This window comes from Nyctereutes procyonoides, unplaced genomic scaffold (genome assembly GCF_905146905.1).
Source record: "Nyctereutes procyonoides isolate TBG_1078 unplaced genomic scaffold, NYPRO_anot_genome, whole genome shotgun sequence".
Lineage (NCBI taxonomy): Eukaryota > Metazoa > Chordata > Mammalia > Carnivora > Canidae > Nyctereutes > Nyctereutes procyonoides.
In genome coordinates this window covers 5912950-5936030 of record NW_026575142.1, presented here as the reverse complement: position 1 = coordinate 5936030, position 23081 = coordinate 5912950, and the positions used below count along the sequence as shown (strand labels likewise).

General features: G+C 37.7%; 1 protein-coding gene across 6 annotated transcripts in view; it reads right to left on the bottom strand.

Annotated features, from left to right (window-relative positions):
* Positions 1–23081, bottom strand: part of PDE1A (phosphodiesterase 1A) — a 320097-nt gene that overhangs the window by 8120 nt on the left and 288896 nt on the right. For all 6 annotated transcript variants that reach the window (XM_055308586.1, XM_055308585.1, XM_055308587.1 and 3 more), the window contains 2 exons: positions 21260–21380; positions 20040–20185 (listed from right to left, as the gene is read on the bottom strand). In XM_055308586.1, the coding sequence (XP_055164561.1) occupies positions 20040–20185; positions 21260–21380 (267 nt within the window). The remainder of the gene's footprint in view (positions 1–20039; positions 20186–21259; positions 21381–23081) is intronic.

The following is a 23081-nucleotide window of genomic DNA, read 5'->3' as shown; positions in this document are numbered from 1 at the left end:
ATTGAAACTTACATAGCCTCCTCTCATGTGGCTCATCTGTCACCAGCTAATCTTTTGCATCTCGTGTAATAATTACACTCCATTCCTAATATCCCTGAGGGTCCTGATGCAGTTCTCTTCTCTTGATTTGGGGTAAAGAGGGAAACATTTCTACACCTTCCCAACAGCAGATAGCTCATTAAAGAAATTCTCCTCGCGGATCCTTTTTCAACCATTAATAACCTGACCCTTTCATCTGTTTGAGTTGGGTAACGATCATAAGCATCTCATAATTGGCTTTGAATCTTCTTTGAAATTCCTGACTCACGGGATTTTTTTCTAAAATCTTAGACTCTTAGCTTAAACCTCTGATTTAATATTCTGTTACTTAGGACTAGATTAGAACAGAACAGAGCAAAAAGAATAGACTTCACTAAAAGAGGAATAAGAGTAATTCACAGGTTCTTAAAATTTTTGAGAGAAACTTTTACAGTGGGCAAAAATACTGATAAAGAACTCACCAGTAACAAGAGTGGAATAGGAACAAAATCATCAAGTTGTAATAATACAGCCATTACAATTTACAATTCTTGTTAAAACTGTCTATATGTATTATGTATTCTAACATGAACATGTTGTTATATATTGGTTTATTGAACCAATGAGTAATGAATGATCTGAGTAAGAAAGAATACAAATTAATGCATCAGAATAACAAATTTTATATTATCCCTATTAGCAGCAACAGCAAAAATAGTAGTTAACATTTAGAGAATGCTTACACTATGCTAAGTGCTTCATATATTTTATCATTTAATCCTTCGAACAATTTTTATTGTCCAAGGTCATATACCATCTAAGGAGCAGAGCTGGCCCTTCAACCCTGGAGCCATGCACTTTACTACTAAACCAAAGAGTTTGGTCACACAGGGCTAACTCCCTGACCCAAAGGGGCAAGTTTCTATTAGATTTGAAAGGCTGAAAGCATTCCTTGTTGCTTGGAGAGAAATGATTGCAAAGTTTCAACTTGAGAAGTATAGAGTAAACACGACATTTTTCATTTTTCATCTTCCTGCTCTGGCTAGCTACTAGGATTCAAAATTCAGTTCTTCAGAGTAGAATGAATGGTTTCATAGTAAGAACTGTAGGAAGCATTTTCTAAGAAACAAAACTCTGTTTACTGCCATTCTGTGTAGTAAAACCTACAGTAGAGACAGGCTAAGAAGGATTCAGATACCAAGGTCCACACAAATCCTACACTCAGGGGGATTTCAATGCAAAAGGCTGCAAGAAGGAATCAAATGCTTTCTTGCTAATGCCAGGGAGGAGAAATAATAGGGATTTGTGACTCCAGGAGTCGCAGTGATTTCTGACTCTCCACCCTGCAGCACCACAGCCAACACTGCACCATAGATGTTAGGGATCTCAGATTGCTGTTTTCCTTGCATATTCATCCACAACAAGGACAATGCATTGTTTCTAGAGACCACACACATCACAAGTTTCCTAATTATTAGTGTTTATGATCAAATTCTTCAGGGGAGAGAAGACTTTTTTCTGTATGAGTTTCCATCTACAGAAGAAAGAGTCAGGAGAGTATGTCTCCTTTGATTTTTGGTTTTCATTTTCCCCAGGGAGACAAAAACTACTTACAATCTTCATCAAGCTGAATACATAATTTTCAGCAGGTAGGTACCTGCTATGGAAAGCAGATTTGGCAAATATTGATGGTATGCAGAATCCAAAATTTTAGGAGCCTTTAGATGTAGACTGTAAAGATTGTTTGACAAATTTGTAGATTGGTTGAATTGGGGAAAACTAAACCCCAAACAAATAATTGTTTCTTCCATCTTATTTGGCTTTAGGCCACAAATCTCAGAGGACTTAGTAGGTAGCCATCTTGATTAAAGTTCAAAACTCAGCCAAAATAGAAATCAATCTCACATAACTAGCTGTCCTTTAACCTGGGATGAGAAGGGCTAGTGTTCTCTAAAAATGCCTCCCATGCTGTTTTCTCTCCTATGTACATGCCCCTAGCTAGCTTAGGCTGGCTGTGAGGAGAGGCTATTTGAGGGATGTGCGGAGAGGTCCTATTTAAGAGTTTTTAAAAGTTATAATGGAATAAATTGCTTCTTTTGGTCGTAATGCAAGTTGTTCTATCACAGTACACTTATAAATGGTAAATCCATGCTTTAAAATAAAAGCACTTAAAGCAATTAGCCACACAGCACTTTATTGATCTACAACATTCAGCCAAGATTGTGGGGAGTGGCACAATCTCTAATCTATCAATACTCATATAACAGGATGACTCTCATGATGAGGTGAGTTTACTTAAAATAAATCATGAGTTTTCTATTATTTCTACATTACTAACATCAAAACTATTATCTTATTCTTGTTGAACTTCTTTTATTTAATGAAATTTCTATTTCTTACCAGTCTCTGGGTTTTCTTTAATCATCAGACTTGCTCAGCATATTTTATAGAAGCATAGCTCAGGATGGGTGATATGGCAACACAGAATGAATCTGTTTAGAGTGATGAGTTAACATGATTAAGTAGGTCTTTTTGCTGAATACCTCCTTACTTCCACAAAAGTTTCCTGATACAAATCAAAACTAGTCGACTTCCAAGATCACTGGCTACCAGTTGTCTTACCAAAGAATAGGGCTACACTGGGCTTCGAAGAGGTTATGGAAATGAAGTTTGAACATCAGATTCTTGACAATTTTCACCATTTCTTCTTGAAGGCTTACATATTAAATCCTACCTGAAGGTATCTTTCGAATCATTTTTTATTCACTTTCATTTTTTTTCTTAATTTCTTCATAGAAATGAAATACATGAAAGAAAGGAAAAGATTTCAGCTATAAATCTTTTTTATTTCATTATTTCTGCAAATTTCCTAGATTTCTATAGTTTACAAGGGAACATTATATTAGCTAAAGCCTGAACAAGAGTCTCAGAGGGAGTAAAGTCAGAACTCAAGAGTTTGGATTGTAATTGGTCTAAATTTAGGCATACGTTAAGGGATGAAAACTAAGACAATAAAATATTCTTTTGGAAAATAAGTAGGATTGTCATAAACTAAGCTAACTGGGTTAGCTAAAATCTTTTCTTTTTAAGAGCATTTAGGTCTGCAGAATGCTTTCTAAAAATTTGTTTTTTTTCCTCAAGGGTTCTATGACAAGAAAAAATAAAGGCAAGTATATTAAGCGGCGGAATCCTCAACAGAAAGAATTTAGGAGAACACTTCATTTTCAGCTTGACAAATTGAGCAGCTATATCCGTCATTCAGAATAAGCCACTTCCATTCCTTCACTCACTCCTGCAGAAAACTGGATGGATTTGAGAGAAAATCCAAAATGTCTTTTGGCGAGATACTCTAGAGGTAATTCTGTTGGACTAATTAAGAATGGAAAGGTGACAGGAGAGCCAAGACCCATTCATCATACATCTGCCCACTTGATCGATGGAATTGATCCATTTTCTCATGAAATGTTCCATTGCTTTATCTCATACCAAAATTGTCGTGACCAAGCAGTGTTTTTCCATAATATAACTCCTTAAGGAAGATCTCCATGTAGTTTGGGGGCACATATTTGAGCCCAGAAGAGTAATAAGAATTACTGTGGAAAACACTAAATTCTAAATACTTCTTATGTATTGACTCATCTAATCTTCACAACAGCCCTTGAGATAGACACAATTTTTATGATCCTCACTTTAGGACTCCGCAAACTGAAACTGAGAGATTAAATAACTTGCTCCATGTTACACAGCAAGTAAGTGGTGGGACCGGGATTAAACAGGTAGTCTAGGTCCAGGGTTCTAGATCCTAATTCTACACTGTGCAACCGTCCAGGGTATAGGTTATTTAATAGCTGCTATGTTTCTGTCTTTCCCTAGTATGAGTTTATGGCTTATCTTTGAAGTTAAATCCAATGGTAAATGATAGCCGTTTTTCCTAAGGTGGAGACAGAGAGTAAGAATAAGTAAAAACACATTTGTGAAAATATGTTCTTTGGTATCAGACACCAAGCCACTCTCAGCTAGTTAATTATTGGGGTGTTCCTACTAGTACACTATAATTAACCATTAAGTCAACTGTTAGGGAATCACAGTAAAGAAGGTATATAAGAGCAGCTCTTAAAAAATCAGGTTTTTCAGGGGGAAAATAACTTGACTAATCTGATAAACTGAATTATATATGGGACAAGTCATTCTCAAATCCCACAAATGAACAGTATATGAAGCCATTTTTCTCCAGCCATCTACTTCTACTATAATAGAAATAATTTTTCAGGGATATCTGTCCCTTAGAATTTTTATCAATCCTTTCTTATTTTTTTTTAATGGCCAAGAACTATTATAGCAGTTGTTCAAAAAAAATGGTAGAATTAGTGTAAAGGAGAAAGTAAGTTTATGAAAGTCACATTGCCTTTTTGATGTTTTAGAAAAGGGACATCCAACGTGAAACTGTAAGCTTTATTGCAGAAATGACACAGTGATAAGATGCTCAAAGAAAATTTATTGACACTCAACATATTATGTCAGCAAAGAGAAATGCTACAAAATGCCATTTAAACAGATATTTGAAAGAATAAAGATGCTGATGTAGCGACAGCAGTTGAATCAGGTCAACCAAGGAATTTGCAGCCTTTGTGGTCAGTGATGCCAATTGTGCAATCTGCAAAAATGGGTTCCCTTTCTCTCATGGTGCCAGGTAGATTTCCAGCGAGTAAACTGAAATCTTCAAGTTTTTTTGTCACACTGGAGCTGCCACCATGCATGCAGTTTTACCTAAGCATGTTTACTGATCAGGAAAACTTAACGTTTGCATGAACTGGCTTTTGCTTCTGAAAAAAAAGGGTGCTTATTTAAAAAATATCGAGACAAAATTATTTAAAAGTTACGAAACACTAAATTGTACTTAAAATCTATAATGATCCATGTTTATAGGAATTATTGTGGAAATTATAAAGATAAATATAATTGATATTTTTCTTAATTTTCAATATATTTTACTTTTGCTCCTAAAACTTGTGATTTTTGTGTTCATTAGTAATGATCACGAAATGACCCCCCCCCCTTTTTTTTTGGAATTTAACTTATTTTTTCACCATTTGATTTGTTGCCTAAAAAGCCCAGATTGCCTAAATGAGCCCAGGAAGCTCACTTCTAGTTGATTTCAACTAGAGTAGGAACTCTCAGAATCTAATAAGAAGCTATCTTGAAGGATATTAATATTGTCTACTAACAAATAGTATACAAGTATTAGGATGTAGGACCATATTATATAAAGCAATAATATGGAATCTATGACTTATTTCAAAAATAAAAATATAATCATACTTCCTGTTCTTTTGTCTTTTCCCTACTAATGTATTTTAATAATCTTAACAAAACATCAAATTCTTTGTAGAAATACAGAGTTAGAAGGATCAATGCCCTTATGTAGGTTATGACTTGACTTTCAGGTACAACTGCACTCTATCATTCCTTAATCTACTGAAAAAGCATCAAGAAAACCATTAAGCTTTTCTTCTTATGTGTGTATCTCATGAGTTATAGTCATGCACAGTACATCCTACTTTTTATAATTTAATATATATAAGTAATTTATTTAACTCATAAGCATTTGGTAAGCTCATAAACATTATGGTAAAGTATAGGAGGACATTTTTGGCTGACTCTGGGTTTCAGAGCAACTATTAACTGATTGGAAGTTAAGTTTCTTTTCTTTACTATTTATAAGACTTTTATATTGACTAAATCTTTAGTTTAGGAGAGTTATAGACATACATTTTTAAGGAAAACAACATTGTACACTGAAAAAACATACTAAAATATATATGTACTGAAAATTTTACCACAGGAATTACTTATACTTACTCATTTGTATATAAATGTAGCATAAACTTTATGTATGAACCAATGTATGTTATAAATTCTGAGTGATCCAACTAAATGATGGTAAAGACAAAATCAGCTAAAATTGTTAAGCATAACAATAAAATAGTGCTCAAGAAAGAAAAAAAATGATTTGTAATACTCAATAAGGACCACCTGTCAGAGTACCCTTGACCAAATAGAAAGAACAAGAGGCATGCCTTGGAGGAAGAGGATCATTGGAAATTCTGGGAATAACTTATATTCTGACCATGTACAACTATGGATAAAATCTCAAAGTTGCCCCAGAATACATCGGCTTCATTTCCAAATTGAGAAAGGAGCACATCTTCCTACTTGTGTTCCTACCAGCACAGATCTCTTCTTGTCCTTGTTCCAGGACCTGCGGGGAAACCATTTTTTCATCATCACTAAGTAGCCCGTAATCACAAGGGAATGCAAACCTGCTCCTTCTACCTTCCTTCCAACTTTTATTGTTCACGTAAATAAAAGTGGGGAGTTCACACACACTTGAATAGTATCACTTAAAATACCCCTACTTTTTTTTTTTAAAGACTTTATTCATTTATTTAGAGAGAGTAGGGAGAGGAGCAGAGGGGTAGGGAGAGGGACAAGTAGACTCGGTGCTGAGCACAGAGCCCGACAGGGCTCAATCTCACAAACCTGAGATTACAACTGGAGCCAAACCACGAGTCAGAAACTGAACTGACTGTGCCACCCAGCTGCCCCTGAATTCTGCTGCTGTTACAGTTCCTCCATCAACAGTTTGGACAAGACTTCTGTGAGAAAATTTAGAAAATGTAAATAAACCAACTTCTCACAACTAACTTCTAGAAGATGATCTAGAAACTATCCAGAAGGCCACTGGCTTTGAATTTAGATAAACCAAGTACAAATCTCTGCCTTTTTCAAAGACCGCTTGTATGGATTTAGACAATTTTGATTCTCTAACCTGCAGTTTTATCAGGGCTATAATTCCTACCTTGTGAGGTTGCTGTAATATATGTTTGTATAAATGATCCACGGGAAGATACATAAACAATGTAAAATTTCACTCCCAAATTCATAGTTTTCAACATTTTAAAATAAAAATGTCTATGGGATATAACGTACACATTTGAAAGCTCAAGGGATCAAGTTGTGTTGAGATTAAACAGAAGTAGATTTGATGAAGCAATTATACTGCTCTCTGAGATAAGTTTTGGGACAAAGTTGTCTTCTCTTTTTGGATTTACTACTACCGTGACACTATTTTCTGGGTATTATATTAAACAGTGAAAATGAATATGGAATATTCATTTGCAGTATGTGTGCAAACCTGTGATTTGGGTAACTAACTTGCCCCCGCAGACCTCAGTTTTCACATTGGTAAAATGGTGATAATACCTGCATCATAGGCTTGGTTGCCTGATTCAATAGGATAGAGACCATGGCAGAGCTCAGTCTATCACCTGGCAAGTAAACGTGTCTTTAGTAGAAAAGGTTTCTGCATCCTATTTAGCATTAACATCAACATGATTTCAAAAATCACTTATACACACTGTAATAGTCAATACTGCATTTTAAGATAGTTCAAATATAAATAACAATATATAAGGTTTAATTAGTGAACCTATCGCAGTCTATTAAAATGTCATGCTAATCATAATGTAAATTTGATCTTTTAAATATTTTAATACTTCCCCATCAGTTTCAAATATTTCCTTTATTTCTAGTGGTTTTTGTGTTTTAATTTTTCAAGCAACGATACAAGACCTATTTTTACAAACTCTTTGTTTCCTGTTGAGAGAGCCTATGATGTTTTCTAGCAAAATACGATTTACATAAACTAGTTTGGCTAAAATATTAGGTATTCAATACACTTCAAATAAATTATAAAATGTGAAAAAGTAAAGTAACTTATTTGTAATTCATATGATGATTTTCTGATTACGAAGGTAGGTCGTAGGTACAGTGATTTTTTTTAAAAAAATGTCCTGATGGAAATAGGAAACAAAGCTTTTTGTAGGGATTCTAATGAAGTTGAAAATGCTAAAAGCCAACCACGATCATCCCAGACACGCGTAGGCATGGATGAAGGACTAGAGATATCATTTTAGACAAATAATCAGGCTTTTTCTTTGTTGAATGGGTTAAATTTGAGGCCAGAGCTAAATCATGCTGTACAAATGAGGGGATTTTTACTGGCTGAGAGGGAAAAGAGAGGAGTTAAGGTCATGAATCAAGAGGAATATGAGACTAAAAAGGCTTTAGAGAAAGAACAGAGGTGAGTGGTGACAAAGAAATTTTCCTTTTGCTCGGAGGTGTATTGTTAAGACAACAAAGCTTTCATATGTCCTTGGAATTTGGAATTATTGGGGCAATATGACAAAGTCTTGAACCTAGGCTAGTGTTAGCAGTGTGTTACCCTGAAATTCTGGTTACATTTGTCAGAGAAGAGTAGCACCTGAGAGAGAGAACTGTCTCCGAGAGCTGGTCCCTACTTCCTGCCTAGGTCTTCGGTCTCATTCTGCTCCCATCACCTCTGCTCAACAGCGCTACCTCCAATCTGCTCCTTTCTTCCCCACCATCGTTTTCTCTACTCCCCAGAGTTCCACTGTCACAGTGTTCCCCGCAGAGTTTTCAGAGGCTACAGAACTCCTGTGAACGCTTGCAGTGATTTCTCATATTGCACAAAGCAAAATGAGAGCAAGTGAGTAGGTTTTGGGTGTCTGAAAACACAGAAAGTATAGATATTGTGCAAGAGAAGAGGCTTTGGGGGAACATCCTCCACATTTAGTTTTCCCTTTTTCTACATATCAGATGTTTCTTTTCTCTTTTTAGATCTTTTCGCTAACCAAAAATATATGATAAAACATAGTGGGTAACATAAATTTCATTTACAGGGCTCACCACTAAATTGAGACCTTCATAAAATAAAGACCTCCATAAAATGGGAGTCAATTCTCCTCTACCCAATACTGACCAAGTTCTCATCTGGCTTAGGGATCTGAAGAGGAATAAATATTCCATGAATTCTGCTCTTCAAAAATCCTATCAGCTTTTTGTTTGGCATGTAGAAGGCCTCTGTAAGTATTTTTGTAGTGACTTCGTTTATAGTTCTCAATTTTTTGTCAGACTCCACGGCTTTATTAAGTGCAACACACTCCAATCACAGTATCTCATGACATACAGTGGTTCTTGCTAGGTGGAGAGGTGATGCACACCTCCAGAAGGGAAGGCTGGAATCTCCAACAGACAATGTGCAATTGGAAACATAGACTAAAATTCCTCGCCATTTCCACTCATTCCTACACTGCTTTTGGTAGGCCCCTTTTGAATGCATTTTTTCTCTTCCCATTTTGAGAATGTAAGTCAGAATGTGATAAATATCTCAACTGGAGTATGAATAAGACAGCTGTGCTTATAACTAAAGGGTAGCCTTTTTGGAGAAAGCAGGTTAATGGAGTTTGGGAAGATAGGTAAGATTTTAAAGCAGAGTAGAGGAGGGGACCTAAGAAGTACATTCCATGAGGAAGAAAGAACAAAGATTAAGGCAGAGAAAATCCACTGCCTTTCCTAGGAGTAGAAGGTAAACAAACATTCCAGAGGAAATGTGTGACCCGAGGCACAGATTTTTTTTTTTTTTTTTGAGACGCAGATATTTTAAGGGATATCGTTACCAAGGTACACTCTGTTGTTTCTTGAGTACAGCTTGCCAGGGTGGAGCTGGCTCAGATTCTAAACTGTACTTGGCTCGTCTTGACCATAAACTGACTAATTTCCTGCTCTCTCCCTCCATGTCTGCTGCATTCATTTCAATGCACAAGAGTGTTCTATTTTGAACTACCTCTGTAAACTGGAGATAAGCCATATTGAACTTTTAAAAAATAAAATAGCCCCCAAGGTGCTAATATGCTGCCAGAGTTGAAAACTATTGAGTTCTGCTTTTACAATAAATGAATGAATAAGCACATACTCACTGTTCAAACTGTATGTAAGCTCTCCTAGGTTTAAGTGACTTCGGCGAATACCACCTCTTAAAACTTCATAATTCTGATCTTCCAAATGTTTCCATTCTATCTACCATGCCCCTGATCTAATATACTGATAATATAGAATGTCAGCTAAAGAGATGAAATTGGAAATGGGAATAAACTAAATGCATAATATGTAATTTAGTAATAGTTTGAAATATACAACTTAAAAATTACTAGTAAGATCTCATTTAAGCTGTTAATTGCATTATTGAACCATGATTAGAGAGAAAATGAGAGTGGGCACTAGTTTTTTTCTTTTCTTTTTAAGATTCTATTTGGGGGAGAGAGAAAGAACATGAGTAGGATGAGGGGTAGAGGGAGAGGAACAAGCAGACTCCCCACTGAGCATGGAGTGGAAGCCAGGCTCGATCCCAGGATCCTAGGATCATGACCTGGGCCTAAGGCAGATGTTTAACTGGCTGAGCCACCCAGGTACCCCAAGAATGAACTCTAGTTTTTATCTGAAAAACTTTGCTTCCCCCTGTTTAAATTTCCCTTCTGAAATCTAAACAGTATGCATATATTTTCATCAAAAAGATGCTTAAGATTTAGTCCTGGGAGCTTAAAAGTTATAATTTTGTTTACATGGTGAGTTTTGATTCATTACAAAGATAATGGGAAGGAATAACTAAAACATTTTATGAACAAATATTTTAAAACATAATCTTTTAAAGTAATTCAATACAAAGTAATGTGGACATGTTTTTGTTGTTTAAAAACAGTGTTTTTATTTTCTCTAAGCAGCAGATGTAGAATCGTTAGGAGCACTGTTAGGGACTGGTAGGGATTGCGGGCAAAGAAAAAAAATGGGTCCAGAACATGAAGAGAAATCTATGGGATAAAAGCACAGAGTAGACCCCAGAGTGAGATGGGCACTTGGGAGGGAAAGTCCTGCCATGTAGTTGGTTTGGGTGGGATGCTTAACAATCAGGTCTCAGAAGCATTAGGACAAAAGGAGAATGAGAGATCAAGCAAAAGGGGGACGGCAAAGCTCTGACGGCCTACAAGTGGCCAAAACAGGAGGTCAAGTGTCAGAGGCAGCCGGTGATAAAGCAAGAAGCAGATGGGACAGGGTATATCTAGGGAGATGAGAGGGAGAGAACAGGAGTCAAGCAAGGTGGTTATCCCAAGGGTAACATCACATTATGAACCTCGATGGCATTTAAAGAAGAAAAAAGGAGGTCAAGAACTCTAACTGGAATAGGCTTACTCTGCTTTAGAGAAAACATTTGAATGACGAGCTTCTGTTTTCTTCAAACTGTAGCAGGGGGCCTTCAGCTGGACATGATGTTTTGTCATAGAAAAACAACACAAGTTATTTTATTTGTGCATCTGATTTATGGGCTAAGAAATTGATATGTATTATACATATGCTATTTAAAAGACTTAACTACTTAATGTTTTTGTACTTAGTGATTTTTAGAAAAAAAAATCTGTACGATATTTGGATACATTTTTTGGTCTCATGTTTTCTATCAAGATCCCCAAATTCCCTGCTGAGACAGATAACAGCTATTTGCCTCATTGTGGATAAAGCTCAGAAAATATGCCATTGAGTAGAAAGGTGTTCATTAAAGAATATGTACTGCATGATATCATTTACACCCAAATATGCCAAACTAAACTATGTATTGTCTGCAGTTATACAAACAGGAATAACAGCTAGGAAACAAACAAACAAAAAAAGATCATGAAATTCATAGTAGTGATTAGATCATGAGAGGGAAAGAGGAAAGAAACAATTAGGGGAGGAAAGAAACAATTAGGGAAACACTTGGAACTTCCAGGGGTGATAATATATTTCTTGGCCTAGATGATAGGTTTTCTCTCTCTCCCTTCTTTTCTCTTTCTTTCCTTTCTCTCATTTCTCTCTCTCTCTCTCTCTCTCTACTTCGTTGTGGTCACTGTCCTAGGAGCTCCAGAAACATCAGTGATTAAACGGACATCCTTGTTCTCATGAGCCTTATTCTGAATGGGGGAAGACAGACACTAAAAATTAAGTGTAGCAAGCCAATTATTTAAAGGTTAGACAGTGATGTGCAACCTCACTGACAGGGGACAACTGTTGCTAGATTGGAAAGCAGAGAGGAGACAGCCGTGTTGCTTGGAGGAAGAGTGCTTCTAACAAAGAGATGCTGGTTCAAAGCCCTTAAAGCAGGAACAAATCTGATGTGCTTAAAGAAAGAAAACAAAAGGACAATGTGGAGTTTAGCATAGCTGGACTAGAGCAAGTGAGTGAGAGGAAGGAAAATGGGAATTGAATCTGCAAGATAAAGGAGGTAGCACAGACGTGGGCCATATAAAGCCTTATGGGCAACAATATGCTACGTCTGCCCTGTAAAGGGTCTTGGGACCTGATTGTTACATTTTAGGTATTTTATAAGTTGGTTGTTAAATCTAGTAATTCTTTTTTTTTTTTTTAAGATTTTATTTATTTATTCCTGAGAGACACAGAGAGAAGCAAAGACATAGAGGGAGAAGCAGGTTCCTCACAGGAAGCCCAATGTGGGGCTCGATCCCCAGACCGGGATCACATCCTGAGCCAAAGGTAGACGCTCAACTTCTGAGCCACCCAGGTGTCCCTAAATCTAGTCATTCTTAAAAATAAAATTATAGAAGCTACAATGAAATAGACTGCATTTAAAGCAAAGGTGATAAATATTTTTAAAAGTATTTCCTAATTATTTTGACCCATATTTTCACTATCTATGTCTCGAGGTTAATCACATCCACCAAATCTGTATGATGTAAATATCTTATCTGCACATCTCTTTACCAACTCCCATGTTCAGAGACTTCATACTGATAGCTTGAAACTGGCCATGTGGGAATATTTGAACCATGGATGGCACCAAACTTTATGAATTGCAGCTTGATTTATTGTTTCATTGTTACCTAAAGTGGTGGAGATAATGATAAAAATAGAGATTAAATTTAAAAATGTGTCGTGTCTACAATTGCTACACATTGTAAATAGCAAAGAGATTTGAGGAAATTTTTTTCCAGTATTCAAAAATCATTAAATTACCAAGAAGACATTTGCACTTTTGATGAACAAGTGAAGTGGACACATGTCTCTTCTATATTTTCTAAGTTCTGACATATGCTTTTTTATACTTTCGTCTTATTCCTTGATATAAATGAAAATATCAATGTTCATGTCTGAACAACTTACATTTGTCAGTTGCCACCATAAGTGGACCATAGACAGAATTTGGCAAAAATCAGTGAAAGCATTCTGTGAGAACCAATAACCCATAAAGAATTTACAACAAAGGCTACTGGTATATTTGATTATTACTTTTCAATTATGTGTTAGATAGCCTGTCTATCAGTAAGAGATCTGAGAAACCTGCATATATGTGTGTGTGTATACACTTGTTTTGAGCCAGTTGTTACGCTTGCCAGCATATTACTGCTTGTAGGCCACTGCCGAGATTGTCCATTGTAAGAATATATGCTGAATTATTTACCTATAAGTAGCACATATATGTTTTTATATATTCTTTTGCAGTATATTTCACAATATATATTTTTAAAACCAAAAAAGTAAACAACTTAATTCGTCCTCTATGACTATTAAGAAAATTGAATCAGCAGATGAAAATTACCTCACAAAGAAAACAGCAGGTTCACATGTTTTTAAAAGTAAATTCTGCCAAATTCAATGCCAATTTCAGCCTCACAAACTCTCAAGAATTTAAAAATTCCAACTCATTTTCTGAGGCTAGGGTAACCTGAGTACCAGAACTACGAGCATGAGAAAGGAAAATGCAGGCTAATCTCACTCATAGAGTTTTTAAGTCAGCACAAGTACCACCTACATTTTGGGAAGTTAATACATCACAATTAGTTGGGCCTAATAAGGAAGATAAGGTGGTTCAACATTAGAAAATCTATTAATATAATGCATCATATAAACTAATCAAAAAATCATATGAATTATTTAAAAACCCACAGGGAAGACATTTGATAAAACTAAATGTTCCATTTAAAGTACATTTTCTCTGAAACCAATATTACTATTATCTGTTAACTAACTTGAATTTAAATTAAAAAATTTTTAAAATACTTTTTCTTAACAAATTGTTGATGGAAATGTAACCTCATAAAGAGCAGATCAAAGGAAATTAAGACATATCACACTTAATGATGAAACATGAAACACCTTCCTTTTATATTTAGAGAAAAGTCAAAAGCTATCACCATTTCCTTGTCAGATGATTCTGGATAAACTTGCTAATGCAGGTGATTCAAGAAAAACAATCATTAAAGGTACACATTTGGGAAAGAAAAAAGCTGACATTATTTGCAGAAGATCAGTATTCAAAAGCAAATTGTATTTCTCTACACCAGTGAGAAACAGCCATTTGCAAAAATAACAAAAAATATAAAATACTGATGGAAAAATCCAACAAAATATATTCAGAATTTTGAAATAAATTATTAAGTATAAATACTGATTACATTGGCATACAATATGCTTAATGTGATGCCAAGCATCTAATAACCTTACATATTTTCCATCACCATTATTATTATTACTATGAAGTAAAAGTAAACTTCCTGAGAAACATGAAAAAAGATATATATGAGATATATATGAATAGGAAGACTCAAATTCATAAAGATAATTTGCTCCAAATCGATATGAAAGTAATTCTAACCAAAATCCTAATTTGTTTTCCTTCTTTGGGTGGACCTTATGAGGTACTGAAGACAAAAGCAGGGCTTAAGATTCCAAATGAGTGAGTGATATCATACTGAACATCTATGACTTCAGAGCAGTTATGTAGGAAATAAGCTCCCAAAAGAGACTAGAAAACACTCATGTGTTTGACAATTTTAATGCATATTTTAAAATGTCAAGCTTGCCTTAAACTAGCACTAGGTTTCCTTCTGCTTCTAAACAGCAGTTACTGGTACCCAATGGGCAAATCTGGTGGTGCCTCGGTTCCCACGCTGCCTCCTTTCCTCACTTGTTTCTCGCCTTTGAGCCTAGTATTTTGGGGTTTGAATCAATATCACAAGAAATCAGAAAGTTACCCAGTACAGTAAGAATCATATCGCATTTCATTTCAGTCTGACTTGCCTCTACCCCCACGCCCCGATTCCATTGAGAAGAACTTGTTTTCTTTTTCTTTTTTTTTTCCAATCAAGGTGGATTTAGTAGACCTGGTTCAACTGATAGTTATTGTGTCTAAACACAAACCAAACTATCACGTGGCTTACCAAAGTAACTCATTTACCTTGAAGGGGAACCAATATTTGTGTTTGACGTTTGGGGGCTAGGTCTAAAGAGCTTCTTTAACAGTTCTAGGCATGAAGCTGAATGTATTCTAAAACCTATTGGTTAGCTTATAGGTTTAAAAAATTTCTGCATAAATGGCATCTTGCTTTACTGCAGTAGCTTGTGTATTTTGCTAAGTGCTTGCTCAGTGTTATTTGTGTCTCCCATCCCTGTTGGGACTCGCAATTAAAATTTGTGTATCTTTACAGTTGTATGCTTTTCCATAATATGAATACAGCACAGCTTGTGAATCCATTTTACTGCTGTTTTCAGGTTTTTTAGCTCTCAAGAACAATGCTAGAGTGGATGTTTTGTTCAAATCCTCTGATGCACATGAGAAAAAGTCTCTCTAGGGTGAAAATACAGAAATCAAATTATTGGAAACACGGCAGAAGCGTCTTCAGCTTTGCTAGAGAACACCAAGTTTTTCTGCAGAACGATTCTATGAATACATATGTACAGTTAATGTGTAAGAAAACCAAAGGCCCTGGCTTTATTCTTGACTCTTTTCTTGATTTCATATTCCACATCTGTTAACAAATCCCATTAGTTCTACTTTCAAAATATATCCAGAATCTGATCTCCTGTTGCTATCCCTTCCTGCTCATGCCTACTCATTCAAGTCACCATCTTTATGCATCCAGAATTTAGACATCACTACCACCTGGTCTAAGCCCCCATCTTTTCCCTGTGTTATAAAAACGAGAGCCTCCTTTCCCACCCCTTTGTTTCCACCTCTTTGTCTCCCAAACAACATTTTCCATTCGGTAGCCACGGTGATCCTTATAAAACTTTAGGCCATTTTATTTTTCTTCTTCGAAAAACTACATTTGGCTTCCTATCTCTCTTGGGTCAAAACCAGTGATGTGGCATCATGTTATCAGAGACTAAGTTTTCCAAGGGCTTTGTGTTATTTGGTGGAAGGGTGAAGTTATTAACTTCATTGTTATCTACTATTGATTATGCATTTAAATTTTTCTACTTAATCACAAAAATAATAGAAATAGAATGTAAATATTTCAAACCATCAAGGAGATGAATTGCAATGGAAAAAAGAAACAACTCTATCAATAAAAATGAAAGCAAGGAAAGTAGGAAAAAATTAGATTAAGAAGGTTCCTCTAGGGGCACCTGGGTGGCTCAGTGGTTAAGAGTCTACCTTCAGTCCAGGGCGAGATCCTGGAGTCCCGGGATCCAGTCCCTCATCGGGCTCCCTGCATGGAGCCTGCTTCTCTCTCTGCCTGTGTCTCTGCCTCTCTCTCTGTGTCTCTCTCATGAATAAATAAAATTAAAAAAATAAAATAAAACCATAGATCATTTTGATAATATAGTTTCCAAGGAGTCGGTGCGTAGAGTATACACATTTTGAGTAAAGCAAATACTGCCAAATTTATTTTATTTATAACATCACATGTTTGGTTTCTATTTCCAATTCAATGGTGAACTAGATACACTTAAAGAAAAATCCCATGGTAAAAACAACTAAAAATGTGGGATGAAATACTGCTAACAAGAAATTGACGGAGACAGCACTTGGAGAACTGTCTCCCTGTCTCCTTGCTTGCAACAAATATTAAAAAGTATGTTGTTCTCAGCAAGAAAGGAAGAAAGGAAGGAAGGAAAAAAAGAGAAAGGAAGGAAGGAAGGAAGGAAGGAAGGAAGGAAGGAAAGAAAGAAAGAAAGAAAGAAAGAGAAAGAAGCTGATACTCTCAGAACTTGTCTAAATAAAGATGGAACAGAAATTCAGAAAGACAAGGAAACTTTGGAGCTAGAATCTCTCTGGAGGGCATCTGCTTATCTCTACCGGAATCCTGATTTGGAGACTGAATTGACCACCACACTAGGTTTATGCCACAGTGAAAATTTAATTCTATGTTCTGTAATGTACAAAAATTCTGTAAATGCAACTCACAATATTAAGGATCAAAGGATGAAAACCTAAGACCCTGGGGTCACGCCCTGGGCCAAAGGCAGACACTTAACCACTGAGCCACCCAGGGATCCCTGATCTATAGTTTTAATTTGCTAAAGCCAGGCTGCCTGTGTTCAAATATTGGTTCTACCTTTTCTAACTATGGGACTCAGATACTATTACTCAATTCCAGAAATATAAATTGAGAACTTTAGACACATCTAAAGTTTACTGCACATGTGCAACAAAATATTCAGTAGAGCACAGTGCCAGACAGTTTATTAGAAAGGGAACAACTGCAGTCGCTAATCCAATTCTGAAGAGTTTTCCCTCACAGATTTATGGCAAATAGGTTCCAGGCAATAGGTTGATGTTTGGGGGTTTATTGTTTATTTTAGTTAAAACTTCCCTAGGAGAGAGTTTATTTTGGCCCATTGGATTTTTGGGTTTATTAAGGATGAATACTTCAGATTAATTTTTTCAAAGTACTTTTCTTGAAAGAGTATAATAGGAAGTGCTAGGGCGCAGTGGGAAAAACTTTGGGTAAAGAATCAGAACAGTTTGGACTCTAGTGCTGAGAAGCTGTGTGATCTTCAATTTCTGTACGTATCAAACGAGGGCAGTCATTTCTAGTTAGGAAAGTTGTTGCAGGAGGAGACACCTGGCACACAGGAGAGTTTTCAGAAATCTTGCTTCCTCCTCCCTTCCTTCCATCGCTGAAAATATTATATATCCATCTATTTTCCTTTCTGAATAAATACATGCAAAGTGGAGTTTAAGTATTCATTTATTCATTCATTCAAAACTAAACTCACTAAGTAATTTTAAAGCCCCTACACTATGCCAGGGACATACTAGCTCTGAGAAAATAATGGCAATAAGATAGATATTGTTCCTATTTTCAAGAGCATATAGTTTAGGGATTTATATCCTTATACTGCTTCAGGGCCAATATCTTGAATATAATTTGTCCCTAGAGAAAAGTAATTCAAGTCATTTGAAGTCCTCAGTTTGATGGGTTTGACAATATTTCAGTATGGCCATCTGGGTCTTGTGTTGTGTTATGTTCTTTATCCAGTGACAATAATGTATCACAAAGACCGACCCTCTGTACTGGCCAGGACTAGCTACATGACCGCACGGCCCCGTCCAAAATAGAAATGGGGTCCCTGGTTCAAAAATGTCTAAGAAGCTCAAGATGATGATAGTAGAGGTTTTAATGAACCCCAGGGCCATTCTGAGTGTGGGAGGCTGCGTGACGACAGGAAGTGGCCCTCGTCATGGCTGTAGAGAACCACCTAAGCCTGGGAAACCCTATTTCTTTTCAACTAAGATCAGGCTTATCGGAAAATGTGAGTTACAGAGTCAGATGAAAACATCAGAAGGATATTTCTTTTATTTTCTAATAGCAGAGGTAGGGGAAATAAGGTGTGGACACCATTAAGTAGTTACTTCATTAAACAAATATTTACCGAGTGCCTCTTCTATGCCCAGCCTTGTGCTAGGAGCTAAGGATATACCGGGAAACACAACAGACCACGTCCTAACATCTGTGGACTGTGTGTTACCCATGCAGAAAACAGACGATACATTTAAAAAGGAATAAATAAATGTCACTGATTATAGATTAGTGGTACTACACTGAAATGACTAAACTGGGCCCTCACTGGGAAAGACAGGACAGAGGATATTATTTGTCAAGGTCAAGGACGACCTCCTTGTGGGGCTGCTGCAGTTGGAGAGAAACAGTGAATTCTTCACTTACTAGTTATGGGATTTGGGGCAATGTCATATAGCTCTCTTCTGCCTCAGTTTCCTTATCTGTCAAATGGGGATAACAATACCTTATAAGGCCCATGTGAAAATTAAATTGAGTTAATTACAATTAATTGTTTTTTCAGCTAAAAATGAACAACAGCCTTGCCAGCCAAGGAGGAAATGGCCTTGCAGAGAGCTCTAAGAGGAGAACCCCCCAGCTGAAGAAATAATCATTGCAAAGGCTCTGGCATATTTCAAGAACCTGCCAGAGGCTGCTGTGCAGGGAGCAAAGCACATGAGAGACCCAGGGCAATGGAACGGAGTGTGAGGGAGGCAGGAGCCAGATTCGGAATTAGAAAGCTAATTTCCTGCACCAAAGATAATAACTGATACTAATTCACAAACACTGTAAACCAAATTGACTAATTTATTTGAATCGGACAACATACTAGAAATAGCTAAAGCTAGCTTCCCATTTGTTTCCTTTAATGGCTGATTACAAATTATTTTTTAAAAAAATATTTCATTTATTTATTTGAAAGAGTGCGAAGAGAGAGCACGGGCAGGGTGGAGGGGCAAAGGGAGAGAGAGAAGCAGGCTCCCCAGTGAGCAGGGAGCCTCAGGCGGGACTCGATCCTAGGATCGACCTGGGATCATGACCTGAGCCAAAGGCAGGTGCTTAACCTACTGAGCCACCCAGGTGCCCACAAATGATCTTTTTCAATGCATGAATGCAGTTGTCACCAAAAGAAATAATTTAGTAAACCCGAAAAAAAAAAAAAACACACACGCAGGTCTCTGACACTCTATGTGACATTCCCAATGCAATACAAAAGCCACTTGTAAAGCCTAAAACTCAGGCTCGAGAGCACTTCTAGAGATAACAAGAGGATCTCTGCCACGTAAGGTTGTGTCACCATGTCATTGTTCCGTCCTTCGCGTTCACGTCACTGCCACCCACCGATACCTGCTTCTACAGTCCATGTGACCTCATCTATTTAAGGGATAAACCAACTCTGTTATGAATAATTAAAGGGTAGCAAAGTTCCAGATACCACCACAGGCTTCATAAGAGGAGTAACCTAGGAGGAAAAGAAACCCCAAAATCCCAGAGGAAGAGTTGAGACAGACAGAGATGGCCGTAAGGCTGCATAAACAACGGTACCTTGAGCAGCCAACTCTTTCCACCTCTCTTTGTTCTGCTGGATGATGTCCACCAGGTTGTTTTTGAAGCTCTTTAGGTCCACGCTTGCAAGGGAGTAGTCTGGGGAATAGGTTCCATCGTTCATGGTGCCTTTCATATTTGATCGTCTAGACAAATCAACAATGGTTACACAAGAAAGGTGCTCAAGCTAATAGTAACAACCAAAACAAAACAAAACAAAACAAAAAGCCCAGAAAACACGAAGCTCAAGATATGAAATAAGGGAGCAGAGTCTGAAACACTTTACAAAACCGACTGCAGAAACAGGATGGCAGGTGCTCGGGCCCAGTTTTGAGCATGTGTCGGGGCTGCTCATGTCCCTCCTTTCTCCTCCCAGGGAGGGGTGCTGGGACTCTGGCTGGAAGGCCCGGGTGGGGCAAGGGCTCTCAGAGCACAGGTTGGAGCACCCTCACCTTATGGGGCGGCCAGGCCTGATTAGACCAGCGGAGACTTGAGGCGAGTCCCTCAGTGAATCATCAAAGGGGCGTCAGGACTCTGGGCCCGAAGCGGGGGGTAACCTGCATTCTTCTCACGGAGAACATTTCCTCCTGCCCTCCCTCCCTGGGCCAACATGCAGGGAGCCTGTTGTGTGCTATCAGGAAAGGCTGTGTGTTCAGAGGCGCAAGAGTCAGGCATGATTAGTTTGCAACTGGAAGCTTTAAATAATATCCCTTAACAAATTTATCAATGGAAAGTGTTTATAGCTGGAAATACTGTAAGTGATCGTATAAATCAAGATGTTACTGTTACACGTTCTACACCTATGGAACCCACCTCAGCCACAAGCCTCATTTTGGTACAGGCGTCTCTCCAGAGGTACCAGTGGGTTGTAATCGGTTTATTTGTGAGCAAACGGGCACGGCTAGGTATGTTAGTATCCAAAGCATAACATATACATTTCCACGCAAATCCCAATAGTTTCATTCTCCTGAGTACTGAATGCTTTCATATTATACACACGAGTTAGTACCTGCATATGTTTTGCAGGGGACAGCAAGTGACTTTCAAAGGCAGATGCAAAAATCACATGTAGCCACCAGGTGGCAATACTACCTAATAATTCTTTTAAGCATTTCCTGCCCTCCAGTAAGATTGAAAGATAATCGTAAGGAAAAGGTTATAAAACAGCACAAAGATTAAAAAAAAAAAAAAAGGATGCAGAAAGGAAGAACATCTCAAACCTGCTTGCCCCATAGGAAGAAGTGTCTGTTTTTGAGGCTTCCTCTATAAGAGGAGTAATAATTTTCTCTGTCGAGTCTGTCAGAAGAGAAAATGTTGGCTCTACTATGAAATCAATGAAACCTACAAAAGCAAAAAAAAAAAAAAAAGATAAATTGAAACCTTAGAATTTCTTGAATTCTAAAGCCTGTAATAACGAAGAGTCTGACGCACCGGATGGTAAGTATCGGCTACAACCCTGACTCAGTTTACCCCTTGCAGTTATTCTGTGTCCAATAATGTGATCTTTCGGGATACTTAATGGCTCTATAGCTCTATACAATAATCTCTTCAGCAGTGGAAGTGATACTATTTAAGTTGGATAACTCAAGTATATTGGCTTTGCTACTTAATATTCAGTCTTATACTCCCGTTAACAGTTAACAATAGATTCAAATGAAGGGGTTCCTGGCTGGCTCAGTTGGAAGAACTTGTGACTCTTTTCTTGGGGTTGTGAGTTTGAGCCCCATGCTGGGTGTAGACATTACTTTAAAATAAATAAACAATAAATTCAAATCTACCCAGAGTGAATATATTTTCCTCTCTTAGTGAGAGGGATCATTGCTTTTCTGAAAGGTCTCCCCTTGCTGGTTGAATTTACTACTGACCAACAAAGAATGATATCTCTAAAGCTCAAAAAAAACCGGAATAACTGACGTTTTGTCCTCAGGCCACAGGAAGGCAGCCGTGTTTTTCCCTCTTAGTGGGTCAGTGAGAGTCTTCTGCTAGGTGTTAATATTTCAAGGTGCTGTTTATTATTCTCTGGATGTAAAGGGAACGTTCACAACACGTGGGCATGTTGTATCAAAATCAGTGAAGAGAAAAGTAACGTCTCTGGGGGACAGCACCTTTCCCCCCACCTTGAGAGGTCAGGATGAGTGAGACCTTAAAGTACTCCTCAAGGTAGAAGACGACACACAGGGAGAAGGGGGCACTCCCACCCCCCTGTTTAGGTGGAGGAAGAGGCCAGCCTCTTGCACACTCCAGCCACAGTTCAGCACTATGTACCCCTGCAGAGCTGTGCCCCTAGAAATCAAGTGCTTGTGGCCTTACACACCCCTGAGGGCTACGGGCAACCACCTGAATATAAGACAACATGGGAGGGAGGCTTGTTAAGTGATACCATACCCAGAAATATCCACATTTGAAGAGTATTCCATCCATCAGATAAAAATAATGCACATTCCAAGTAATGGGGTCAGACATGTTATTATACATTAGGGTGTCTTTTTTTTTTTTTTTTTTTTTTTTTTTTTAAGAGAGGGAGAGAGGGGAGGGAAGGGGCAGAGGGAGAGACACAATCTCAGGCAGGCTCCACACTTGGCATGGAGCCCACGCCGGGGCTCGATCCCTGGGCCCTGACATCACCACCTGAGTCGAAGCTTAACCAACTGAGCCACCAGGCACCCCTCAGGGACATTCTTAACACAAGAAAACACCAATAGCTTTGTGTTTTAATTGACGCCCTCGACTCAAAAGCAATGTTAATTGGCCTCCAGTGCACTGCTCCTTCGAGTTCTGTCCATGGTTTCAAATACCTGGGACATGGAGACTGCCAAATGAGGGGTCACCTCCACTAACGGGGCGGCAATTTATATGACAGCAACAGTCTCAGAAGATTCCCTTCTTTCCAGCTCGCTTGAGGAGGATCCCAGCCTGCCACACTCACACGTGCTAAACAACGGAGAGCACCTGTGTCATGGGAGCTTGAAACACAATCGGTTGGCACTTGGATGGGAAGGGGCAAAGGTCAGAGCAAAAGTTAGGGCTTGGTAGGACGTGCCC